Source organism: Enhydra lutris, unplaced genomic scaffold, assembly GCF_002288905.1.
Source record: "Enhydra lutris kenyoni isolate GAN:26980312 unplaced genomic scaffold, ASM228890v2 scaffoldscaffold4, whole genome shotgun sequence".
In the NCBI taxonomy this organism is placed as follows: domain Eukaryota; kingdom Metazoa; phylum Chordata; class Mammalia; order Carnivora; family Mustelidae; genus Enhydra; species Enhydra lutris.
Window position 1 is genome coordinate 22,949,787 of NW_019154088.1, and position 21,856 is coordinate 22,971,642.

The following is a 21,856-nucleotide window of genomic DNA, read 5'->3' on the forward strand; positions in this document are numbered from 1 at the left end:
TGCTCTGGTCCTGGGGCTCAGCCCTGTTTCCTGTGCCTGGGACCGCAGGGCTCAGGCACTCCCTGCAGCTCGGCTTGCTGTCTTTCCTCCTGCGTGGCCGTTCTCTGACCTCGATGCGTGTCTCTTGGGTCCACTTCCTCTTGTGAGGCTTGAGAAGCCTTCTCTTTTGTCATCATCTCTTCCTGGGACTGCTTCAGGGGCTCCAGGAGAAGCCCATGCTCGGCACTTTGGGTCTCATGCTGGGCCCCCTCTCCCTTCCCTTTTCTTTTTCCTCTGGGAACTCCCCACTCTCTCCTGTTAGAGGCATTGCTGTGGTTCTGTTTTTACCTTGAATTTCACCTACAAAAGGGACTAGAGGTCCAGAAGAGGGAAAGGATGCAGAAATGCGTCACTGGCTCTTTGATCATTGGCAAATGCTGGGAGCACCCCATGGAGGCCAGAAGGTTTAACAAGTAGGGTACACCAAGGGCCAGGCCACAGTGGGGACAGACGCAGATGGGATATGGGTGGCACTGAATGGTAAAATAGAGTAAGCAGGTGCAGACAGGCCTGCCTCTGCGTCAGGAGAGTTACCCTTCCAGGCAGCATCTTCCTCCCTCCCTTGCTCCCCACCACCCCATCAACCCCAGGAGCTTTTCTGGGCACAGTTTAGGGTCCTTTCTCTGAGAGCCCTGACCTGGCATTGGGAGATCTATGTGCATCCTGGAGACAGAGCTCAGGGACCGGAAGGATAGGTTGGGTACCTAACGGAAGGGTAGGTTGTCTCATCTCCCTTTCAAAGGACCTTGGGTCAAACAGGTAACCAGAGCTGAACTACCTCAGTTTGGCAGGAATGCCTCTGTTGACCAGCAGGTGGCAATATTGGCCCAGAATGCGGAACTAGAGGGGCTGCTGTGGTCAGGCATCCGGTGGACGGCAGGGGGCAGGCTTCCGCAGCCCTTGCAAGGGCAGGATCCTGCCGGGCCTCTGGGAGGAGGGAGGGGAATCGTGGTGAGGTGGGGTCTTGCAGCGCAGTTACTGGGAGAGTGGGCAGGCTGAGAGGACTGGGGCGAGGGTCCTGTCTCAATGAGCAGAAATTCTAGGCCTCTCCGACTTTGAAGTAGTGATGACGGTTAAGGCCTGACGTTTTCTGGAGTTATGCTCTTTTTGGTAATTGAAACATTCACTTTTCCATACTGATCGGTTCCCTGTGAGTTAAGTAGGAAGGAAAGCAAGACCTATGCCATTTTAAATATGCCTTATCAAGGAGGGAAATTAGGCTGAAAGGCCCAACCGCCCAAGGTCAGACAAGGATGCAACTTTGCTCTTGGGGGGGAAAGGCAGTGGACTAGTTCTTGAAACCCCTAGGCAATTAGGGATAGAGAAAGGGGGAGCTGTGTGACTCAGAGAGCCCTGTTTGCCCTTAGTCTGCCGCGTGGGTGGGAGGGTGGTGGGGGGGTAAGTGCGTCAGTAGCCAGTGAACGGGGCCCTGGAGGAAGCAGGGAAGTGTGCAAATAGAGCTGGCAGGAAATGAGAAAGGCTGGGGCCAGGGGGAGATAAGTGATCTCCCTCCAGTCCCTCACCTTCTAGGCTGGTGGCTGACGTTGCTGGAGTACTGACATTACGTTTCCCAGTAACCGAGGAGTTTGGGGAGGGCAGGAAGCATTCTGGATATCTGGGCAGGGGAGGAGGGGGGTGTGGACAGGAGCAGGGATGGGGAGGGCAGTCCCAGACAAGAGCTGGGGGAGTCTTGGGTTCTGTGGAGTTGCTCAGGTGTGGAATGAAGCCCTCCCTGGTCAGCAGGCTCTCTTTCTCCTTTCTGCTTCAGTTGCTACCTGTTTGCCTTAATGGAAACAGTGCAGGTATATTTTCTTAGTGACCTTGTAACAGGCCTCAGTTCAAAGATCACCTCCTTCACCAAGTCCTTACAACAGGGAGCCAGCCAAGCATGGCAGCGGTGGAGTGTCAGAGAGACCCGGGCTTAAATCCTGCCTCTGTCACATCCCAGTCTGGTGACCTTGGGCAAGTTATTTAACCTTACTTGTAAAATGGCAGTAGTAACTTCTACTTTGTCAGATTGTTTAATGAAACTTTGTATGGAGAGCAATGTTGAGTCTTCCGCCCTTCCTCCCACCACCACCCGCAGTTTATCTGAGTGTCCTAAGCAGGCATTATCTACAGCCCCATCTGATGCCTCAGTTTAACAGGCATTTTGGGGCACGGAAGTAGCAGACACAGTGCAGGCTCTGGGGATCTGGCAGATTCAGCTCCTGTCTGCCATGGCTGGAGGTCCCCCCTCCCCAAGGGGGCAGGGTGGGCAGTCAGCAGTGCCTATGAGCCAGGAGCGTTCTCGCCCTCTTTCCCTGTAGATGATTTGCTCCTCGAGGGTAGGGTCAGATCCATTTTTTGAAGCTTTTCAGCTGTGGTGACCGTATTGCCTGAATAAAAATTAACGAAAGGTGGATTGTCAAGTATGAATATTTTTATGGAGACAATGGAACAAAGCATTTGAAATCTGTGCTGACCCAGAAACTTCGGGAATAAGTTTGCTATTCTCACAGCACCTAACAAACTCCTTGGACACAATGGTTATAAGGTGTGTTGTGTGACTAATTAACAAATGAATGCTTATGCAGCTATGATTTCGGTGACACCCCCCCCCCAAATTCCCTAAGGTCAGAGCATCTGAATTCCTACCATTAAAGGACTGACAGGGTTAAGACTGGGTAAAGGCCCAGGCTAAACATAAATAACTTGTGCTCTGGAGGACACCCACATTTACCATGGCCCAGGTTAAAAAGATCAGCATGTGTCACTTATGTGGGGAGGGGGGCTGCTGGTGATGGATAGAAGTGAGTGTCTCCACAGAGCGAGAGGGGCTTTGGGGAGGGCCGGACTTGCTGGAACAGGGCAACATGGAGAATACAGTGGCAGCCCATGAAAAGGAAAAGTGTGTGTGTTGGGGAAGAAGGGGTTCAAAAGTGTGGATTTGAGACCTCGGGGACAGCCTCTTGCATAAGACTGGCCTCTGCCCAGTTTTGCCGTCAGTATCTGGGGACAACCTTGGGCTGAAGATTGAGGAAAGCTTTGAGATTCGGTTCAACCTTTTTTTTTTTTTTTTCTTTTCTCAGAAAGTACTAAGTAGGTTAAGTGACTTGCCCAAGGACACAGAGCTGTTTGGTGGCTGCTGAGCTGGAACTCAGAGCCAAGCGTCTGTGCCCTGTGACTGGCACGCCTCCAGCCTCAGTCTAGAAAAATGCCAGCCACAGATGAGGAGTGTTGGGGCTGGGTGGGGACTGGGAGTGAGGCATTTTGCCTGCCTGTGTCCTCACGTGTCCCACATGGTGGAGGATGATGTCTTAACACCCCCCTCCCCTGCTCATGTCTGTCAGACGTGCTGGCTCTGGAGTAATGCTGCCCCAGAACAGGCAGTTGGGACGGCTGCCCACGAAGGAGGCACTCCAAGCAAGCACTGGGTCTAATCCCATCAACTTCCTCCAGCAATTAACCCAAATCACCAGTGGACGTGTCCCTACCGTACCCGGTTCCTCCTTTGTCCCCACTCAACAGCCTTCCTAGACCGCAGACTAGACACGGCCCTCTCATTCAGCTCCGTGCAGCTGAGGGGACCCTGCCTCACGTCCCAGTCCCTTCTGTCAAACCCCTTGGATCTGGCTGGCTGCTTTCCTAAGTGCCCCTGGCTTCTCTCCATAGGCTCAGTCCATCCCTTCCTTTCCCATTCAGTGCCAGCTGTCCCAGTGCCAGAAGGCTTGGCTGACCAGACCTTGGAGAACCACTCTGCCATTGCCTCCCTCCACTCAGCTAAGTCCTGTCTGCCAGCTACCTTCCCACCTGGGCAGTGGTGATGGTCTTCCTAGCTAGTTTGCAGGAACTTAATGAACACCTTGGGACTTCACTGAAGAAATGAAGTTTTTGGTTCAAAATGAAAGGTAGTTAAAAACCAACCCCTCCCCGCCAAAAAATGCAAGAGAGTTTTTGAGTGTGCTGGTACTGGGTCCCTGGGACAGAGCAAGGGCCTCTGGGAATGCCATCCAGGAAGGAACTTAGCAACAAAAGTCCTGACGAAGATAGGAAATGCCCGGGGACTCCGTCTCAGAAGGTCACTGAATTACTACCACCAACAACTTCGTTTCCATTTAAAATTTTATTACATCAAAAGAAAAAAAAAAAAAAAACCCTCCACAAAACAAACTCTAACCCTAGACCAACTCAAAGACAGAAGATTATCCAGGTATAACTAATGCCCTCCCCACCCAAACAACCTTACATTAAAAAATTTAAAAGAAATAGAAATGCCAGCTTCAAAAATATTTATCCAAAAAAGTAAGGCATTCACTTTACGAAACAAACGAACAAACAAATAAACCCTAACAATTGAAGGAGGGATGGAGGTTGGTGGAATGAGAAGAGGGAACAGGAGGGTGGTCCCCTGACCTTCCAGGAGCCAGGCCCAGCACACCTGGGGTCCACTCTGAAGGGACCGGAACTCAAACCAAACCTGACATCTCACCAGTTGGGGTTGGGGGGAGGCAGTCAGGCAGGCCAGGTAGGAAGCTGGGAAAGCCAAGCAAGCCAGGAGGACTCCCAGCATATTCTAGTCGAAGCAGGTGGTAGGGGGAGGTAGGAAAGGGGGCCCTCCTGCTTTGGGATGAAAGGATCCTAGTCCTTAGCACATCAAGTGTGGTAGGGAGGCTGCAAGGCCCAGGGTAAACATGGTGGTGTTCCCTTGGAGCGCAGGGAAAGGCAGCCTCTGCCCACAGGACGGCCAGAAGTGCACAAACCAGAATGTGTCTCCAAAATGGGTACTTTCTGCCACTGCCCTTTCATTCTGTTTGGGAGGCTGTCCTAAGACAGGGCAGTGGTGGGACCAGAAGGGGAGGTGTCGGAGTTGGGGGAGGAGGAAGGAACTGGCCTTCAGAAGACACTCTCTCCCCACACAGTCTCTGAGGTTATGGGATGGGCACACTTCTGGGGGGTGGGTGGGAAAGCACCCTCCATTCCAGAAAGGCTTTTCATACCAGGTCTGTCCTGAGGATTAGAAATCAGGGAGTATTTTTAGGTCCAGTTCTTGGATAGGAGGTGATTTAAGGCTGATTTGGCTTGGGTTTCCGGCCTGAAGGTCTTGGGGAGCCTTCATACCAGTTGGTCCCGGAGCCAAGCCAGAGAAGAGGGAAAGGGCACAATGGGGGCTGCCAGCAGTGCTGGTTCCATGGAGGTATGTGGGGGGCGTAGCTGCAGGGATCATGGAGTGACTGTTCCTTCTCACTGGAGTGGGGAGGGAGGAGCTAAGCAGCTTTGCCATTAGGAGAGAAATGTCCTCTACATCGAAAATAAGAAGACTTTCTGGCTTCAGGAAGCTTTGGCACCGAGTGGGGGTCAGGATGAAGGAGACGGGGCAGGGCTGGGTTTCTGCAATTTGAGGCTTTCCCAATCTGTTCCACAGGCCTGGCTTGAGTTAGGGGGAGGGGGCGGTTCTCCTGCTTATTGGTCCTTAGCTCAGTAGGGAGGTGATGTCTTGCCAGGAACCTTGTTCTGGACAGGGAGCCCAAGATGGGGTGGGGGGAGGTACCATGGGGAGGGGGAGAGGAGAGGGCAGAGGGAAGCATCTCTCATTTCTTGGGTCCCTAGTAAAGGGAGGGTGATACCAGTCTCTCCAGCTGACCTTTAAAGATGACAGATTTGCCTGAGTCTGTCCCTCCCCAACTGACTCACTGTTGCTTCCGGTTCTCTGAGCAGAGGCCTCCCTTGGGCTCAGGAATGGGGCGGGAAGGCAGTACTGACTGGGCTCCTGAGGAGGGAGGGCCCTGTGGGGTACCGCCAGAAGCTCCACTCTCCTCCCACTTCTTGGAGCAGCCCTGGTGAGGGTTTTGGACATAGGCCCTGGTGGCGAGAGGCTAGTTCTTTGACAAATGTCAGTGTATTTGTCTATAGTTTCGTGTGTGTGTGTGTGTGTGTTGGGGGGACCTAGGCAAGGAAGGAGAGCAAAAATGGGGTATAGGAGGAAGTAGCCAGCTGAGAGGCGGTGGTGGTTCTCAGGGTTGGGGCTGCTCCGAGTCCTTGTCCTTGGAGGCCATGGGTTGGTAGATGGGCTGCCGCTGCTCCTCTGTGTCCTCATTTATCTCCTCTTTCCCCGAGCCTGCTTCCATCTCGGGGTACACAACCACACACATCTTCTGGCTCACGAGGGTTAGTGACTCTATGGGAAGTTACACAGAATGGGTCAGTGCTGAGCATCCCACCCGCCCCGCCAAGCCGGCCATGACCCTGCTCCACTCCCCTGCCCCAGGTGTTGCCTCAGCAGAGCCCCGGTTCCTTCAGGAGACTTCCATTCCAGGAGACAGCCACCTTGCCTCTTCCTGGGGCTCTGGGCAGCCCATCTGCTGGCTGCCCATTCCCATCAAAGCCCTAGTCCCCCACCTTCCCTAAGCCTGGTGACTACCAGTTCCAGGATCTCCCTTGGCCTCTGCCCAGGGCAGCTCCTGCAGAATGGCTGTCAGGGTGCCTATTCTTCCAGCTCTAGGGTCTGTATGCAAACCTCAGCTGTTCTCCTCTCCTCAGAGGTCTCTGGGAAGGTACCCACACTTTCCTGCCCCGTCTTCTTCTCCGGAGCTCTGTGGACCAGCCTAGGCCTCCTGACCAGGAGACCTAACTCAGACAAGGAGATCCTCTAGCCACCCAGCATTTTTAACAACTCACCAATGAAGTTATTGAAACACTTGGGCTTGTGTTGCCAGTAAACACCCAGGAAATAGACGGGCACTCCTGTCAGCATGATGGCCAGGCCAGTGCCACATACCACGGGCTCTGACCACAGGCTAAAGATCAGCAGGAAGGCCCAGAACAGCAGGTAGATGATGGGGAACAGCAGGTTGATCTGTGGAACAGACGTGCTGTTAGCTGTGTGGATCCCGTGGTCCCCAGGATCAGGGTGTTCTCCCTCTTCTCAATCCACAGAGAGGCACCTTTGAGGGCAAAGGCTAGGCTTCACTTGGCTCTATGGCTCCCACACCCCAAGCCCTGATAGATCAAGTATTATGTCAACAAATGTTGGTGAACTTGGGTAGTAGGATGGGAAGAGGAAGGGCAACTAGGAAGGGAATGATCCTCATGCCTTTCTCTTTTCTCCTGGGCAGAGGCTAAATAAGTCCTTGTCATCCATGCTTCAGCCAGGGAAGCCCATGGGGACTGATAGGCTCGCTGGTTTATTGGTATATATTTGCTGACATCCTAGAGTAGAAGAGAGGTGGAGAAATAAGTGAGGGGCAAGAAGGAAGTGGCCCAGGTCTGTCATACTCCTTGTTCCTTTCCCAGTTCTAGGTAGGGCCCTCATCTGGGCACCATGTGGCAAATGTCCATCCTTCTTGTCAGGATCAGTCTCAATGTGTTTCTCTCAAGCAATCTGAGAAGGTAAGTCTGCCAAGATCCAAGAAGTCAGGGAACCTACCATACTATCAGGCACTCTGTGACCTTGATTTTATTCAGAAAGAAGCATCAGCTCTATGGGCTTATTGGCCATCTTGTTGGCCACAGCTGGGAGTGCCCAGTAGAGTCTTCTTCAAGACTCCACATTTAGGGGGCGCCTGGGTGGCTGAGTGGGTTAAAGCCTCTGCCTTCAGCTCAGGTCATGATCCCAGGGTCCTGGGATTGAGCCCCACATCGGGCTCTCTGCTCAGCAGGGAGCCTGCTTCCCTTCCTCTCTCTCTCTGCCTGCCTCTCTGCCTACTTGTGATCTCTGTCAAATAAATAAATAAAATCTTTAAAAAACAAAAAAGACTCCATATTTAGCTGCTTTTCTCTTCCTTGTCATCTCAGAGGGTATGCAAGTGTTGGGAGGAGGGATGGGTTATTCTACCTTGTCATCCTTCTAGCAAGCTTTCTAAGAGTGACAGGAAAGTGGTGGTGGAAAACAGATTTGGAAAGCTGAAATCCCCAGCTGGAAGAATCTTCTTGAAGGATCTAGTCTCCTGTTTCCAGAATAGGATTGTTCAAATAGCTCAGGTCTATGCTCTATTCTAATTTGCAGGAGAACCCATAATGCTCTTGCCTATTTTGTTCTGAGCAAAGCTGTTCATTCACCACATTATCTCTTGCAGCAATCGGTAGGTTCACCAGGCACCCTACTACATATAAGGCTATAGTAGTTTAAAAAGGGAGGCTCATGGAGGGCTGTAGTGGACTGGAAAGCTTCAAGGAAGAGGAGGAACTTGAGGCCTATGTGGGGAATAGTTATAATTTGGATAGGCAGATGGGAGAAGGAAACTCACTCTGGGATGGAGACATAGTTCAAGTGAACTCAGGGATGGGATGGAGGGAGGAGGAGGAGATGGGCCATACCAGTGGATTCATGGAAATGCTAGAGAGGTAAGGGAGCCTTGAAAAATCAACCGGTGTTTATAAGAGTTGTAGGAAACAAAGGAATAACCTGATGAGAGTATCATTTAATCTAACTTACTCTTCCAGCTGTGATTTGTTCTGGTCCTGTCTCCAGTGGAAAATGGAAATGGCTGCCCCATTTATACATGGCCCTTGCTTTCCAAAGGGTCTGCTACCATCATAGAGAAGGTAGATCATATATGTGGTCAACAGCTGAGAACAAGGGGATTTAAAAATCTGAGCTGCAGCTAGATTTGTAGAGGAGGGGAAAGGGATCTCAAGGGGAGGTTCTCGCACCTTGATAGGGCGGGGGATGTCAGGCTTCTGCCAGCGAAGAACGATCTGTCCCGCAATTGTGACTCCATAGAAGAGGTAGTTGATGAAGCCCACGTAGTTGATGAGGGTGTACATGTCGCTGGTGACCAGCATCAGCAGGGTTGAGATGCACTGTGGGAAACGGGAGAAGCTCATCAGTGATCAGTAAGGTATCTGGACACTGAAGGAGCTGTTTATAGGTGGGAGATTGTTCCCCTGCCTCTAGGCAGACGATGCCATTTTACTATCAATGTCCTAAAATGGAGACTTTACAGCTTCTCCTCCCTAGGCATCCCGGCCATTGCTAACAGCTTCATAGCCAGGAAATTCTTTCTTATTGCAGAAATGATAATCAAAATATTTAACCACTGGTATGGCATGGGCACTAACTGGTCAGAATAGATACTGGCTATAAACAACTGGCTTGGCCACACAGGCAGTGCTGGTCTCATTTGTATTTCTTCCCTGGTTGTACCTCAAGCTAATTTTGGTGTTTCCTTTTTTTTTTTTTTTTCAATCCCTTAGGGAAGATTGTTAACTGCAGATTAAAGCTTTATTCCTGCCCTCATCCTCTCCTGGCTGAGTCATGTAATTTATTTTTCTCCCCCCTCCACCTTTTTAAATATTCTAAACAGTTATAAAGCATTTGCTAGGTGGCAAGCCCTGTACTCAGTGTTCTACAAATATTAACTCATTTAACTCTCATAACATCCCCATGAGGTTTTCTTGATAGAATCCACTTTACAATTTCAAAATCAGCTCAGTGGCTCTCTCGGAATCATGTTCTGCCCCTCTGCTAATTTGTTAAGGCCAACAGAAGATTCTGTTCTTAGAGCATCTGGGTGGCTCAGTTGGTTGAGTGTCTGCCTTTGGCTTGGGTCCTGATCCTGGGATCCAGTCCTGCATCGGGCTCCACATCAGGCTCTCTGCTCAGCAAGCAGCCTGCTTCTCCCGCTGCCCCTCCCCCTGCTTGTGCTCTGTCTGTCAAATAAATAAATAAAATCTTTTAAAAAAAAATCTTTTTTTTAAAAAGATTTTATTTATTAATTTGACAGACAGAGATCACAAGTAGGCAGAGAGGCAGGCAGCGAGAGGAGGAAGCAGGCTCCCTGTTGAGCAGAGAGCCTAATGTGGGGCTCAATCCCAGGACCCTGGGATCATGACCTGAGGTGAAGGCAGAGGCTTTAACCCACTGAGACACCCAGGCACCCCTAAATAAATAAAAAAAATCTTAAACCAAAAACAAAAGAAGGTTCAGGGATGCCTGGGTAGCTCAGTGGGTTAAGCCACTGCCTTTGGCTCAGGTCATGATCCCAGCATCCTGGGATCAAGTCCCACATCGGGCTCCTTGCTCAGCAGGGAGCCTGCTTCTCCCTCTGCCTCTGCTGCCACTCTGCCTGCCTGTGTGCTCCCCCGCCCCTGACAAATAAATAAATAAATAAAATCTTAAAAAAAAAAAAAAAAGAAGGTTCAGTTCTCATGTAAGACCTGACAGTGAAAATAACCTAGAAGATTTTAATGGATGAAGAAGCCAGATTCTGACTGTATTTGCCTTGCAGTCACAGTACTGTACCAATAGCTCAAACTGGAAATAAGTCTGTGTCTCACTGGGAGTACTAGGGGTCTCTGGGCACCTTTCACAGCTAACCAATCATGATGGCCTTCATCTTGTATCTGAACATTCTGAAACTCCGCCTCATGGTGTACAATGAAGGCTCTTGACTCCTGAGAGCTCTCAATTATCCTGATCTAACTGCTTCTCTGATGGACCGAAGTCATTTTCAATATTTTACTCAGGATCCAGAAAGAAAAAAGAGTAACTTAAAAGACTCAGTGGGGACAAGTCTTTGCTCTTTCTTTTTACCCCTCTAAATGATTCTACGCTAGGCCATTCTACCCTCATTTCTTCCCTACCCCAAGTTTCCTTTTCTCCATTTTCAGTTGCCAGTCTTCCTTTCCTTATAGTTTGTCTTATTTGGTGTACCTGTAACACTGAATTTGTTTCAGTGATGTTTCCTGAGAGACAGGCAGAGCCTCCTTGAGGCAAGAAGACTGATGGGGAGTGGTGGACGTGTATGTGATTGGCCAGGAGTGGGGACCCAAAGCTGCAATCCTGGGGGCAACAAGTGCAGGGGAGAGCCAAGAAAGGAGGTTTCTTTATGAGACTGTAGAGTTGTGACATAGTCACTTCAATCTGACCCAAAAGGATGGGAGAATAGCAATGAGCCAGGGTGAGAGCCTGAAGGTGTTTCAGGACACAGGGTCTTTCCTTGTTATTTCTCTTGATATTCACAAAGCCCATGTATACCATTTGCCAGATTATCTAAAACCCAGTGAAACCTGGGAGCAGACCAGGAGGGTGACAGGGCTGTGTGTGGGAAGTGAGAACTTTAGCTCAGAGCAAGTACAAAGAGGGAGGGTGTGTGTAGGGCTGGCAGAAGGAGGGGCCCTTACTGTGAATAGCAAGGCCGGGATTGGGGTGCAGCGCTTCACGTGGATCATGGCCAGCACGCTGGGAAGGTGGCCCTCCCTGGCTCCAGCAAAGAACAGCCTGGTAAAGAGAAAAACAGGTCAGCCTGGGGTGACCCACAGACTACCCAAGGAAATTCTCTCCCCAGCCCAGTCTTCCTCATTCATGCCCACCTTCTGCTCACACAGGAGCATCTCCCCCACCCAACCACGGACCCACCTTCCCATGCACACTCCAGCCCACTTGTCACAGGACCCACATTCACAAGTACAGGTGCAGGCAGACCAGAGGCAGCCAGTGGATAACATGGATTCTGGGTGCATGGAGACCCTAAGTATGGTCTGAGTGGCTTGGGGTTACTGATGATTGTGACTTCACTTTGTGGGTCTCACAACGTCTTAATCCCTTTAAAAATGGGCCTCCCCCATCCTCAAGGAATACAGGTTCTCTGAAACGTGGGGACTGAACTGTATGTCCATGGGAAGCCTTAAAAACACTGATATTCTAGTCAGGAGGTAGTTGCTACTGTGGGGATGGAGAATGGGTGGTGGACCAGAAAGGGACACGGAATAACTTGGGGGATATGTGGGAATGTTCTATATCTTGTTTTGAGTGGTGCTTACATCACTGTACACAACTGTCAAAATTCATTAATCTGGACAATCTGTGTATTTTATTGTATTGCATGTATTGTATTATATCATACCTAAAAATTTATAACCTTAAGCTACTTTTTCTATTCCCAAAGAAGCCATCCTAAGGAAATGAATAGTGAGTTAGTGAAAGATATATATAAAAGATATTCTGATGATAAAAAAGATAGGAAATATCCTAAATGCCCCCAAAGTAAAAGACTGATAACATAAATTATAGCATATCTATAAGATGGGATATTTTACAGTCTTAATGTTTTGAAAAAAATTCATTACATGAGAACATGCTCAAATACAATGTTAAATGGTAAGAGCAAGACAGAACACTATATGATTCCATACAGTATGATTCTAATTAATTTAGAAATTATGGTCATGTAAAAACATACCAACTGATTATCTCAGAGGATGGAATTATGAGTAATTTTAATTTTCTTCCGTAGACTTTATTTAAAAAGTTAATTTCTAAAATAGATGAGAAATTTTTAATTGGAATAAAAATGATTTTTTAATCCTTTTTAAAAATTAGATCCTTTTTTTTGAGATAATTGTAGACTCACATGTAACTGGAAGAAATAATACGGAGAGATCCTAGGTATCCAATCTACTTCTACTGGTAACATACTGCCAAACTACAGTATAATATCATGACTAAAAATATGTATTTTTAAAAAGAGAAATTTTAACATAAAAGGGACTTCTTCTTCCCCTTTCCTTTTCTCAGAGAAAAGAACATTATAAGCCATTGGAAGTTTACATATTAGTATGAATTAAGCACCTAAGGGGTAGGAGGAAGGAGTTGGTGTAAAGGGCACAGGAAGGCACAGAATCAGCACGCTGGGTGTTCTGAAAAAAAAACAAAAACCTGTCACTTACTTTGGAATTTGTGTGTGAGGGGGAGAGGAACTAACAGCAGCAGTTTGGCAGAAGTGTGGGAGTCCATTATGGCCCCAAGTACCCATGTGCATCACCATCAGTTGCCATAATCAACTACCTAGGCTACTGTCACTGGTTTCATGCAGCCACGCAGCATTGCCCCTCTACGGTGCAGCCTCATGCACCTAAATGAGCTCCGGGTGCTCAGGGAGCCTCATCATGCACGTAGCCAGGGCCCCACATTCATGTCCCTCTTCCACATGCAGCTAGGACCAGTGTAACTGTCCAGGTCCAACAGCATTTGCAAGTGTCAAGTTCACAAGAGACAATCCTTGCCCAGCTAGCTGACAACAGAGGAGACAATGACATTAAGCATGACACACACCCACACACACTCTTATTTCTCAGGAAGGGTCAACCTCTCCATATACCAAACACAAAAGAGTAAGAGAAAGAAGGAGAGAGGGAGGGAAGGAGAAGGAAGGAACGAAGGAACTGGAAAGATGAGCAGAGGAGGCCTGGTGGGTGAGCTGTGCCTCTGAATCAGAGGCCTCGCACGCCAGGGCCGCCGTGTCCTACATGCACACACAGCTGTACCACATGCACGCAGACCATCGCTTGGCCTGCCCGAGGGACAAACCCCACTCTAAAGTGACTGTAGCCAGTCACTCTCTTCCAATAGATCCCAGAGAGCCTCATGGGTCATTGCTCTTCCACTGCTCGCCCTCAGTTGGGGACTCCAGGTGGCCACAGCTCCTGTGTAACACGCACACGAGGTTGCTGTGGGTGAGTCTCAGTCTCATAGGTTCCCGGGCCACAGAGGACACCCACACTCCCTCTTTCCTGCCCTGGGTCCTGAAAACATGGCACTCCCTTGACATTTCATGAGAACTCCTCCCTGAGGTAATGGGTGGCTTTGGAAGCAGCTGAACTCAGGGACTCCCTGTTCTTGCTGTATCTTTCAAATAGGACTATGGCCTGGGGGTAGGGGAACTTTCTAAGAAATTGGGGAAGACCCCTTGAACAACACTGATAGGAAACAGTCCAGTGTCTGCTAGCCTCAATGATCCATTCTGGAGATAGACCCTGGAGAAGAGACCCTGAGGAGGGGCAGATTTCTGGGGATGTAGAGGCAAATGTTAGGGATTTCTGGACTGACTTGAGCTTCTGGCTTCCCTGAGAGTTTGGGAGTTGGGGGCCTGGCTTTGGACAAATGCTTTCCTTCAGCTTTTCCCCACTTCTCTCACTTTACACGCTCTGCCTAAGTCTCCCGAGCGGCCATGACAAGGCCGCCCACAGCCACTTGTCTGTTGAGCAGGGAGAAGGATCCATCCCACCTGCAGGCTGGTCCCAGAACTTCCATAAGAGGCCAGCCCAGAGCCCCCACCCCCACCCCACAAGCCTGTGTCCCTCCTGGTCCCTGATAGAGTGGGGTTCCTTTCAAGCCAGCATAGCCTGTTTCCAGGCAAGTAGCAAAGGGGCTCTGCGGTTGCTGCTGAGATACTGTACTGCAGCTAGTCATGGTGCCCAGACCTAGGACTGCATCAGGCAGCCTGGGACCTCCTCAGCCCTCTGCTCCTGCTGAAATGAGGTGGGACAGGGCTTCTCGCCACTACATGTGAAGCCACACACATCGCAGGTAACCACATGAGCAGCACACACTCCTTTGCGTCCAAGCTGACATACAAATGCCCTTTCGTGAGCAATCACCCCCTATGAGGTCACCACCCAGGTGCCCACACAGACCCCTGCTGACGGAGACAAGCCCCCCACATATACACAGAGCAATATGCGCAGCAGAATGGCCCCTGGCCCAGGAAGGACTGGGACGACACTTACCGGGAAGAGGTGAAGAGAGACCCATTGACTCCTCCAAATGTGGACAGGGCAACAGAAATGGGCATGATCCAGGCCATGACCCCTAGGAGTTTCTCTCCGAATGTCTGGGAGAGAAAACAAGGGAATGAGCAGAAGAGGCAAGGTTACAACCCACCACTTGTACATCACTGCTGGGAATGCTCCCTCCCATCTCTACGCTTGCTGAGTCTCTACTACCAGGGTCCTCGCAGGGAGAGTTGTTTCCCCAGCCCCTCCTGCACCGCACCGCCACTTCCCTTCCCATGGTGATCACACACAGTGCAGATTTAACAAGTGTTTTGGGCTATTAACTGAAGGAGACAGTGCATGGAGGTGTTAATAATAATAATAACAACAACAATGATGATGATGTGCTAACATTTGTTCTCCTTGTTTTATGGATGAGAAAACTAAGGCACAAAGCAATTAGGTAGTCTGCCTAAGATCACAAACCCAGAAAGTGGAGGGCCAGGATCAGAAGCCAGCTGTGGGAGTCCAGGCCTTAGTTACATTACACACTCATGAGTCAGGCAGGTTGGGGTTCAAATCTTAGCCCAACAGTTTGGAGCTGTGAGACCGTGAGCAAGATCCTTAATTTTTGAGCCTCAGTTTTCCCATCTGTAAAATAGAAATGGTTCCTAATTCATAGGGTGAGAATTTCTAAATTCACAGAATTAGTGTAAGAGGGAGAAAATCATAAGAACAAGCCACTATGTAGGCTGAGAAAGAAAAGGTGGTAAAGCTACAGACTAGTCTCCCTATACTGAAGGAATGTAAAATGTCAAGGGACTAGGCTTTTCTATATTCTCTGAGCCAAGTACACACTCAATTTCTCACACATTATGGGGGAGGTGTTGTTTAGAATAGATGTGCTGCTGGGTTAGGCCAGTAGTCATGCCCCAGGACACTGAAGGGCCTCTTTCTTTAGTCTTCTGAGAGGAAAAATGTGATGACAGTTTGGTAGGGTGGCGTCAGGGCTCAGGTGAAGCCAGGTCAGGTGGCTGCATGGCTCCCAGGTTTCTCCTGAGTATCAAAGACCCCAGTGCTTTGGATCTGCATGATCTCTTTCCCCAAAGAGCACAGACCATTCCTACTACCTGTTTATTGGCACACACTTTTCCCTGATGAGGGAAGGAGTCAGGCTGCATGATTTCCAGAGGAAGAAACAAAGGCAGAGAGGAATGGCATTGTCTTGTGCAAGATTATATCTTTCTAGGAGGAGACTGCCTCCATTACACAATCATCACATTTAGAGTTTAAAGTGCCCCAGATCAGGAACTAGCAAATATTTTTTGTAAAGGGTCATATAGTAAGGAAGGTAGCTTTGTGGGCCATATAGTGTGTGGCAATAATCTGGTTCTGCTGTTGTCACTGTTCTAGGTACAACATGGCCGTCAGTTTCCTCCTGGGCACTTGAAGATATGGTTTCTGCCCTGAGAACTTGGGATGGCTTCCAATTCCACAAATTCATGGATCAGGGAAAAGTGAGTAGGGTCAATCAGGCAAGTCTATGTCAACATTCCTGGTTTGAGGAACTGTGAGTTTGATTTCTTACCACAGCGACTGCGTTTGATGCCAGCAGCTCCTGGGGGGACATTGCAGTGACATAAGCGACATTGGCAAAGACATACACAAATGTGACCAGTGGGATGGAGATGAAGATGGCTCTGGGAAGGTTCCTGTAGAAGGAGAGGAGGTGAGAGGGGAAAGGCCTGGCACCTGCCTCATCACGGGGTTTGGGAGGTGCCTTGTCTTTCTGCTCCAAACTGACCTGGCAACCTTGTGTGACACTCCCTCTCCCTGGGGGGATGTATTCTGTCTCAAAATGGGCAGGGCAATTTAGAGAAAACGAAACAGTGTAGGCTGGGAATATGCTTCATACCGGTTGACCTCTTTCTGACTGGAATCTCCATGATGCACCCTTCTCCCCTGCCTCAAGACACAAAGACCCTCCTGTCCTAAGGCAGGTAAGTAAGATGCCCAGAGGCCTCTTGGCACATTTCATCCTCTAAGGCAATGGTGCTATCTCAGCACTGTTTCAGCTTTTAATCTGCTCTGGGACAGTCATGGGATCATTTTTCTCCTCCTGGCAGGGCAGATGGCAAATGGTTTAAGTTCCTTAGAAATAATTGTTTCTTCAGGATAGACCAGATCACAGTCAGAACAGGGGCAGAGGTGGAGAAGTGGCCAGTGGACACCTGACTCTCTCTTCCTAGTAGCAGGTGCTGTGGCCTTTCAAGGGATTTGGGAAGAGCTGGGCTATTTTAACTCACTTGTAGGGATCAACAAGTTCCTCAGTCACGTAATTAAGAAAGTTCCAGCCTCCGTAAGCAAAGGAGCCCTGAAGGAAAGCCAGTGCGATGAGGCCGATGTTGGGTTCTTGGAAATTCTCAAATGCGTTCTTTGGTTCCAGCCAGAAATACTCTCCTGTGGATGCAAGGGGCAGGGGGCTGCTCAGAGAAAGGAGCTAGAGGCCTGGAGGCCTCTAGCCTGCCTAGTCCTGTCTCAGCAACTCCTGCAGTGAAGATCCAGCTCTTGTCTTGTTTCCAGTGAACTCCACACATTGGAGAAGCGGGACCAAAAGGAGAATGGAAATAAGATTAGGACTTTCACAGAACCTAGGAACCAGGAGTCCAAATGCAGGCTCAGGTTCAAAGCACAGATCTCAATGTTCTTTTCAAAGGCAAATTTGCTTGGAAGGAAAGGCCAGGTTAGGGCAGAGTAGAGTAAATCAGGGGTGGAGGGCAGGGCGTGGGGGTGGGAGGGAGCTGGGATTTGGAGATGCAGGATTAGGGCCATTGGCAGTCTCCTGACCAACTTCCTATAGATCTAAGTTTATACATCTTCACAAAGAAAGCATTAAGAACAACAAACCCTCAAACGGAAGCTCCTCTAACACCATAGAAGTTTATGCGCATTCTGCTTTCTTTGTCAATAACCTCTTGTCTCTTTCTAAGGCATCACTCTCTCTCTCTTCATGGTATAGATTTCCTGAGGACAGGGTCCTTCAGCAAAGAGCTTTCCACTGCCTTCCCAACCTTCAGCACAGTGTCCTACACGTACGTGGGCCCTCAAGAAAGGTTGCTGATGATGTTGTAACGAAACACAGAGTAACTGCCCATATTTTACTTATTCAACTGCAATCCATTGTTTGGACAGGAAATAAGGAAATTAGAATGATCAGGAGAAAGCATCAGGGCCAGAATAGAAGAGACTTTTATCTCTGAAAAGATAGCACAGTGGGTTCTTTCTTTCTTTTGTTTTTTAGGGGGAAAGCATGAACACAGTCCTCACTACCACATATTATGTAGTCCCATTTCTCATGTTTGGGGAAACTGCAGGGGTCAGCATATCCATAGTGCAATGGATAAACCTTGCCCTTGGAATACCCCCTTCATGATCATGGTATCTCCCCTACCAGATAGAGGATTTCTTTAAGTGATTTCTTTAAGTCTACACAATATTACCTGCTAAAGAACTTAACACAACTGGTTAAAGTAACAGCAGAACCTTAATTATGTTCCCTAGAGTAAATATCCAGGCACCCCACATGGCCTTCAGGGCTTGTAGGCGGGTGGGAGGTCTCTCTGTTTGTCATCTGACTTTCTCCAGGAGGCAGGGACACTGGGCAGAGCCTAGTGGTGCCATGGTTCCTGTGGAAACCAAATACAGACTTGGACTTGGAAGGGACCAAATCCAGTGGGGAATGTTGGCAGGGGCCCCAGGAATGCCAAGCTCTCTCTTATAGAGATTATGAGTAATTTTGAAATGTATAAAAATCTCCTCTGTTCTCCATTTTAAGATATGGGCAACATACAATGTAAGATGCAGGGAGCTTCTCTGGAGATGGGACAAGAGGGCAACAGGAGTCCAGAGGTCTGGGGGCTTCACCTAGCTGGGCCAGAGCCAGGAGGTCAGCATGGGAGACCTGAACTCTGCAAACCAGGTGGGGCAGGCTCAACTTCCAACCATCCCAGGAAAATGGTTTCTCTTCCCCTTTGTGAAGCAAGTGAAGAAGAAAAGTCATTCAAGGTCAGAATTGGAAAATCTCAGGGTTCACGTGTCTAAAGACAATGTGAGGGGGTGTGCACATGAAAAAGGCAGAAAGTTGGGTGGGGTCCTGTTTTTTGGGTGCTACTCACCTTTGCAGATCTGGACAACTCCCATGATGATGATCAGGGCCAGGGCCAGGAGTTTCCCAGCTGTGAAAATGTCTTGAACCCGGGTGGCCCACCGAACACTGGCACAGTTGACCCACGTGAGGAGCACTGAAATGACAGACCCCCAAACATACCCTCAGGGCTATAATGAGGCTGTAGGAGGCCCTCTGGACAGAAGTAGAAATGTTCCCTGCTTCTGATGATGGGACTATAGGAGGCGAGCCAAATTTCCCTCAGGCCCAGCCCCAGTCTCTGGAAACTTTGGCTAGGTTAATGGGTTACAAATGGAGATTACATGCCACAAATTAGAGCTTGGTCAGAGCGTGCCCTGCCTAGGGCTGGAAGCCAGAAGTAGGCATGGAAGTGAAGGCACAGGCTTTGAGGAAAATCAGCATCTCACCAGAGTGCAAGTATGGGCTTTGTTTCCAGGCCATTGTGTGTTCAAGGGGAGCCCTGAGCAGCTGGTGGGTCCTGAATGTCATCTTCCTCAGCCTGATTTTGGGGCAACAGAGGGTTAGGGGGAATCTTTTTTTTTTTTTTTTTAACCTGTGGTATAATTTACATAGAATAAAATTCATTTTTCTAAGTGTACAATTTGAGGAGATCTGACAAATGTATTCAGTTAGTTAATCACTTCCACACTCTTTATATGGAACATTTCCAACACTCCCAAAAGTTTTCTTTCTGGCATGTTGAGCTCCTTTGAAGTCAGTTCCCTTCCCCTACCTCTGGCAACCCTAATTTGGTTTCTGTCCCTATAGTTTTGCCTTTTCCAAAATGTCACATGAACAGAATCGTACAACATGTAGCCTTTTGTTTGGCTTCTTTCACTTTACACGATGCTCTTGAGATCCACTCACGTTGCTGTGTATATCAATAGTCTGGTCCTTATATTGTCATGTAGTACTCCATTTTTTTTTAAAGATTTTATTTATTTGACAGAAACACAGCAAGAGAAGAAACACAAGCAGAGGGAATGGGGGAGAAGGAGAAGCAGGCTTCCCGCCGAGCAGGGAGCCCGATGTGGGGATCGAATCCAGGACCCTGGGATCATGACCTGAGCTGAAGGCAGCCGCTTAACGACTAAGCCACTCAGGTGCCCCAACGTAGTACTCCATTTTATGTATTGGTTTTCTACTTACTGGCTGATGGACATCTGGGCTGCTCCCAGTTTGGGGCTATTATGAATAAAGCTGCTATAAACAGTTGCATAGAAGTATTTAAATGGATTGTAGACATCTTTGAGAAGCGTTTTCCTTTCTCTTGAGTTAATATCCAGGAGTGAGATTCTGAGTCATAAGGTAAATGAGTAACTTTTTTTTTTTTTTTTAATTTTGTTATTTTTAAAAGTAATCTCTAGGGACGCCTGTGTGGCTCAGTGAGTTGAGCATTTGCCTTTTGTTCAAGTCATGATCCCAGGCTCCTGCAATCAAGTCCCACACTGAGCTCCTTGCTTGGCGGGGAGCCTGCTTCTCCCTCTGTCTGCTGCTCCCCTTGCTTGTTCTCTCTCTCTTTCTCTCTCTCTGACAAATAAATAAGTAAAATCTTAAAAAAAAAAGTAATCTCTACAGGCTTGAACTCATAGGCCCAAGATGAAAAGTCACATGCTCTACTGACTGAGCCAGCCAGGCGTCCCTAAATGTATGTTTAACTTTGTAAGAAACAGTCAAACTACTTTCCAAAGGGGTTATATCGGGGCGCCTGGGTGGCTCAGTCAGTTAAGTGTCTACCTTCGGCTCAGGTCATGATCCTGGGGTCCTGGGATCAAGCTCCACATTGGGCTCCCTGCTCAGTGGGGAGCCTGCTTCTCCCTCTCCCTCTGCTGCTCTCCCCAGCTTGTGCTCTCTCACTCTCTCAAATAAATAAATAAATAATCTTAAAAACAACAACAACAACAAAACCCCACAAAGTGGTTGTATTGTTAGCATCTCCACCAGCAATGTAGGCGAGGTCCTGTTGCTCTGAATCCTTTCAGCATTTGGAATCTTCAGCTCCAAAAGCTTGGCTCTTCTGATAGGTGGGTAGGGGCATCTCACTGTGATTTCAATTTGCATTTCCCTCATGACTGGTGAGGTTGAGCATGTTTTCATGTGCTTATTTGCCACTAGCCCTCTGTCTTCTTTGGTAGCATAGGGGCTTTTAACTCTGCCTCCTATCCTAGGAGTCACAGGGCTCTCACAGAGATCCCAACAACATGGAAACTCCAAGGGATGGAGGAGAGTTCAAAGGCTGAATCCTAGGAGGGAGGGACTCTGTTTTACAGCCACACTCTCCCAGAAACCCAGGGAGCCTGTGCCGCAGGAATGGGACACTCATCTTCCTGGTGCTTAGGAAGTCCTCGAGAACAAAGGGAAGAAATAAAATCCTCTTGTTTCCCCTTCCCCTGAAACAGTGACCAGGACACCCCCCTACCCGCCCAGTCCTCCAAAGGTACAAGTCACACATGTAGAAGCACCAGCCTTTCTTCTCAAGCGCTGCCCCGGCTTCTGACTTCACCTGAACAGTTGCTCAGATTATATCAATACTGATCTTTAAACTGTGTTTTTACTTTTCAAGTATATTCTGACCTTACTTGATTCTGAGACCATGTCAACAGGGTGAAGACCTGACATTATTATCTGTAACCTTTCTTCCCACACCGTCTCTACCTGGCAAACTCCTTCTCATCTTTCAAGATCCAGCTCAAATGTCACCTGTTCTGTGTCTTTATTATTTTATGTATTCCTGACAATGTGGCTGCAAGGTAAGATACACCAGCTGCATTTTGCAAACAAAACAAACAAAGTTTGTCCCTCCTCTTTTTTCTCAGACCACGTTGTTTATATTTAATTTTGGCATCTACTTCTTTGTATTATAAAGATCTGTTTCTTTTTCTCTGTCTCCATGTAGACCAGGAGAGCAGGAACTATGACTTTTCATGTTTTCAATCCCTGGGCATCATTAATGTCTGCAAATAGCATGTGCTCAACAAATATTTAATACTTGGATACAGAAAATGCCTCAATTCATTAGCCCTGCAATCTCATCTCAGTCTACACATTTTACAATGCACACAATCTCCCCTGCTCCCCAGGAATCTCATCAAAAGGAGACACGATCCCCAGCTGGTTGCACAGAGTCAAAAGAGCGACAGGAAACTTGAATTCAAGAGT

General features: G+C 48.5%; 1 protein-coding gene across 1 annotated transcript in view; it reads right to left on the reverse strand.

Moving 5' to 3' along the window:
* Nucleotides 1-4,181: 4,181 nt before the first annotated feature.
* LOC111160158 (solute carrier family 7 member 8) overlaps nt 4,182-21,856 on the reverse strand; it is a 50,422-nt gene continuing 32,747 nt past the window's right edge. Inside the window, exons 4-11 of the mRNA XM_022523041.1 lie at nt 18,687-18,812; nt 16,818-16,971; nt 16,100-16,223; nt 14,527-14,630; nt 11,143-11,239; nt 8,671-8,820; nt 6,697-6,874; nt 4,182-6,196 (exon numbers count right to left, since the gene is read on the reverse strand). Coding sequence (XP_022378749.1) covers nt 6,033-6,196; nt 6,697-6,874; nt 8,671-8,820; nt 11,143-11,239; nt 14,527-14,630; nt 16,100-16,223; nt 16,818-16,971; nt 18,687-18,812 — 1,097 coding nt within the window. The 3' untranslated portion in view covers nt 4,182-6,032. The remainder of the gene's footprint in view (nt 6,197-6,696; nt 6,875-8,670; nt 8,821-11,142; nt 11,240-14,526; nt 14,631-16,099; nt 16,224-16,817; nt 16,972-18,686; nt 18,813-21,856) is intronic.